General features: G+C 35.1%; 1 protein-coding gene across 1 annotated transcript in view; it reads left to right on the top strand.

The window, feature by feature from the left end:
- LOC105160085 overlaps positions 1-678 on the top strand; it is a 4,369-nt gene extending 3,691 nt beyond the window's left edge. The window contains exon 3 of the mRNA XM_011077349.1: positions 472-678. Within this exon, the coding sequence (XP_011075651.1) occupies positions 472-678 (207 nt within the window). The remainder of the gene's footprint in view (positions 1-471) is intronic.

Genomic DNA, 3,699 nt, shown 5'->3' with positions numbered 1-3,699 from the left:
GGAATTCTCTCTATGGAATTTGATAATGAGGTTATGAGTTTTAAAATTGGTGGTGCCATGAAATATTCTAATGATGTGCATTCTATTTTTCTGATTGATTTTATTGATCCTTTAGTGCAAAAAAATATTATGTTCGATGGTGGAGGAACATTTAAGACAACAATTATCAAAAGCCTCACCTCGAATCCAGGAGCTTACAAGAATAAAGTCTTTCATGATAAAATAAGTTCGAGGAAGAAGTCATATATGGACCGCCAAGTTATCCTAAATCCACACCATCATCGGGTGCATTACATAGAAGAAGTGGATTTAGAGTGTCTAACTCATTTAAGTTGAGACACAACAACGTCTAGCCAAAGACGCTAAAGAAAGGCGCTTCTTGGGAGGCAACCCATGTCCTTTTATTTTTCTCAATTGTTTATTTCTCTCTTCTTGTGAATGTTGTTATACCACTAAAATCGATTTTTGCAGGTGAAAAGGTATGAGCATCCACAAGGAACTCTTCCTCTCACCCAAGGTTTCACAATTCTCAAGCTCTTGCAGTTAGCCCCGATCACTAAGGGACGTTCTCTTTCTCCCTTTTCTAATTTTATTATCCTAGATATGCATGCTTACCACATTGAGGACAATGTGGAATTAAGTGGGGGAAGGTGTTTTGATTGCTTTGATAGAAAATGAGTCTTGGTGGATTAATTGTTTTGATTGATGCTTGCTACCCCTTCCATATTTGTTGAAGCAAATATTATTTTATCTTGTCCTCACACTAGCTTTATGATCAAAGACTTAGGCTAATCAAGTAATAATTTGGTAATGTGTGATAAGGATGTGCATCTAATGACTCCTGACAACTTACGGTTAAGAACTTATTTTTGCAAATGGTGATTTGATTTGAAAATTGAATGTGAAAATTTGGTGGACATAACCTACCTAGAGAGGAATTTTGAGCCTATACACTCATGAAAATCTACAATTTTTCTTTTCTTCAGAGATAATGCTTCATGATTTTGTTTTCCTAGAACTTGCTTTGAACCATATCGAGGCCACATCTTTATGCATACACTTGAAAATGATAAAGGCACTCTTTGAACCATATCGAGGCCACATCTTTATGCATACACTTGAAAATGATAAAGGCACTAGGATAAAAATCCCTTTAGCTTAAAAAGACCACCTACATACAAATCCCCTTAGTAAGCCATTTGAGCCTTATAAGCCTTAATTCCTTGTTATGCAACCCTATGTATAAACAAACTCTACCGTATTTTTATTATCCTTGTTTGGCCCTTCCAAGAACTAGTAGAGCGTCAAGGAAACAAAGATGTATTCTAAGTATATGTTTTGACATTAAGTGGGGGGATATCTCAATTATTGTAAAGGACGTTTATGAGCTAACATGTCACATGACAATCTTGTTCTATGCCTTAATAGACAAAGAAAGAGAGAAAAGAAAAAAAAATACTTTCAAATAAAAAAGGGGAGACAAAAAAAAAAGAAGAAAAAGAAAATTCTCTCTATGAAAGAAAGGCATAGTTCAAGTCGAGGAAAGTGGGACATGAAAGAGCATGAGATAGATTAATTTTGAAAAGCTTGGATTCCTACATCTATTACTTGGTGCTCTAATTTAGTTCCTTGGATCTTCACCTCAATTTTTTCCTAATTCTTCATACCCCTAAACCAAAGCCCCATTACAACCAAAATATAAGACCTCTTGATTCAAGTGTGTGCATATTTATAAGTGCTGGAGATTTTGGTGTATAATCAAGCCTATGGTGAAGCATTTTCATAACAAGCATTTGAGCGAAACACTCAATAGCCAAAAATACTCGAGAGATTGGGAGATATGAGAGCATAGTCCACTTGTTTTCCATGCTTAGTTTTCATGAAGATCATCTTGTGAAAACTTGTTTGAAACTTATTCAGTTGTCTTTTATCATATGATGTGTCATTCTTTGAACACTTAACTAGATTCTTGCTTGTTACTTTCGTCTGCGATCCATAAAGTTTGAACTTCTTCAACTATTTTATCTCTATTTCTTTGCATCGAGGACGAGCAAAGGGTTAAGTAGGGGCCAAAATTTGATGGGTGTCGAATCCACTAAAAATAATTCCTACGAACACTTTTGTAGATGTGTGAGTAGGGTCGAATCCATAGAGATTAGTTTTAAATTAATTCCTTCAAAAACGAAAATAATTAGGGGGAGTTTTGATTGGAAGAAGAATAAAACTAAAAAGTTAATAAAATTAGAAGAGATAAATATAAGAAAAGAGTATTCCAGTTAAAGATAGGATCACACTTAATTCCACGGTTGATCATAGATGCAAAGATAACAATTATTCATGATAGATAAATTGGTTATGACAATTGGTACAACCTAACGACCTCACCTTTCCTTACCTTGTGGATAGTCAAGGAACGTCCGTTGACTAAATCCCTAATCAGTAAACAACCTTGGGAACGTTCTCAAGATTTAATTTACCGATAGCATTAAGAACTAGAAAGGCCCAATTCTAACCAATAAATTCCTAAGAGGATTTATTTAAGTTAGATTGTGCATTCCCCACAACATAATCGAAAACTTCTACATAATCAATTATGTTGTGTTACCACTAGTTATCGAACTAAACAAACAATTACGGATTTGAAAGTTCAATTGGCTAGGCAAATATTCTTGACAATAAATCAGATTATTTGTAATAAAAGCACAGAGAACAACATAAATACCAATATGAATAAAAGTAGAAAGCATAAATTTAATCCACCCTCCCCAATCTGCATTAGAAAAGGCTATCAGATTCAATTATTATGAAGTGGGAAAAACAAACCTGTGTTTGTACATCCCCTTAAGTATTTCACCAAGTGTACAGCTGCTTCCTAGTGAATTTGGCAAGGTGTCTGCAGGTATTGGCTTAGTTGTTGAACACTATATGATTGGTCTGGCCTAGTAAGATTCAAATACAATAATCTCCCAACGGACCTACGATATCTAGATGGATCAGGCAATGGATCACTGTCCTGTGAGCTAAGTTTAACACCTACGGGAAGAGGTGTGTTCTTGATCTTTGACTGCATTAAACCCATATCTTTTACAATGTTAGTAACATATTTTTTTTGTGTAGCTAATAAACCTTTGAGGACCTTGTAAGTTTAATGCCAAGAAAATATTTGGTTGTTCCTAAATCTTTGATAGTGAACATATCATCCAAGTACTTCTTGACATCCATCAAATCTTTATCTGTAGGTGTTGTTAATAGTATATCATCAACATATACTAATAACACAATGTAACCATGCTTCAAAGGTTTCTTGAATAAGCAATAATCATATTTAGACTGTCTAAAGCCATAAGCTTCCATTCTCTCTGTGAATTTGGTGGTCCATTCCCTTGACGCCTGCTTCAAACCATAGAGGGAATTCTTCAACTTGCATACAAAACCAAGTTCAATCACTAATCCTTCGGGAGGATCGATGTATATGTTTTCTTTCAAAGAACCATAGCGTTATTAACATCCAAATGATGTATAGGCCACCCTTTTGATACTGCAGTGGCTAAGAATATCCTCATGGTTACAGATTTTATCACTGGCGCAAAACAATCGGTATAATCCTCCCCTTCTACTTGACTATATCCCTTAGCAACAAGCCTAGCTTTGTGTCTCTCTATAGTCCCATCAGGCCTTAACTTTATTTTGTAGATCCAC

The sequence above is a fragment of the Sesamum indicum genome, linkage group LG4 (assembly GCF_000512975.1).
Source record: "Sesamum indicum cultivar Zhongzhi No. 13 linkage group LG4, S_indicum_v1.0, whole genome shotgun sequence".
NCBI lineage: Eukaryota > Viridiplantae > Streptophyta > Magnoliopsida > Lamiales > Pedaliaceae > Sesamum > Sesamum indicum.
Note: the sequence above shows the minus strand (reverse complement) of the source record. Positions and strands in the feature narration are given on the sequence as shown.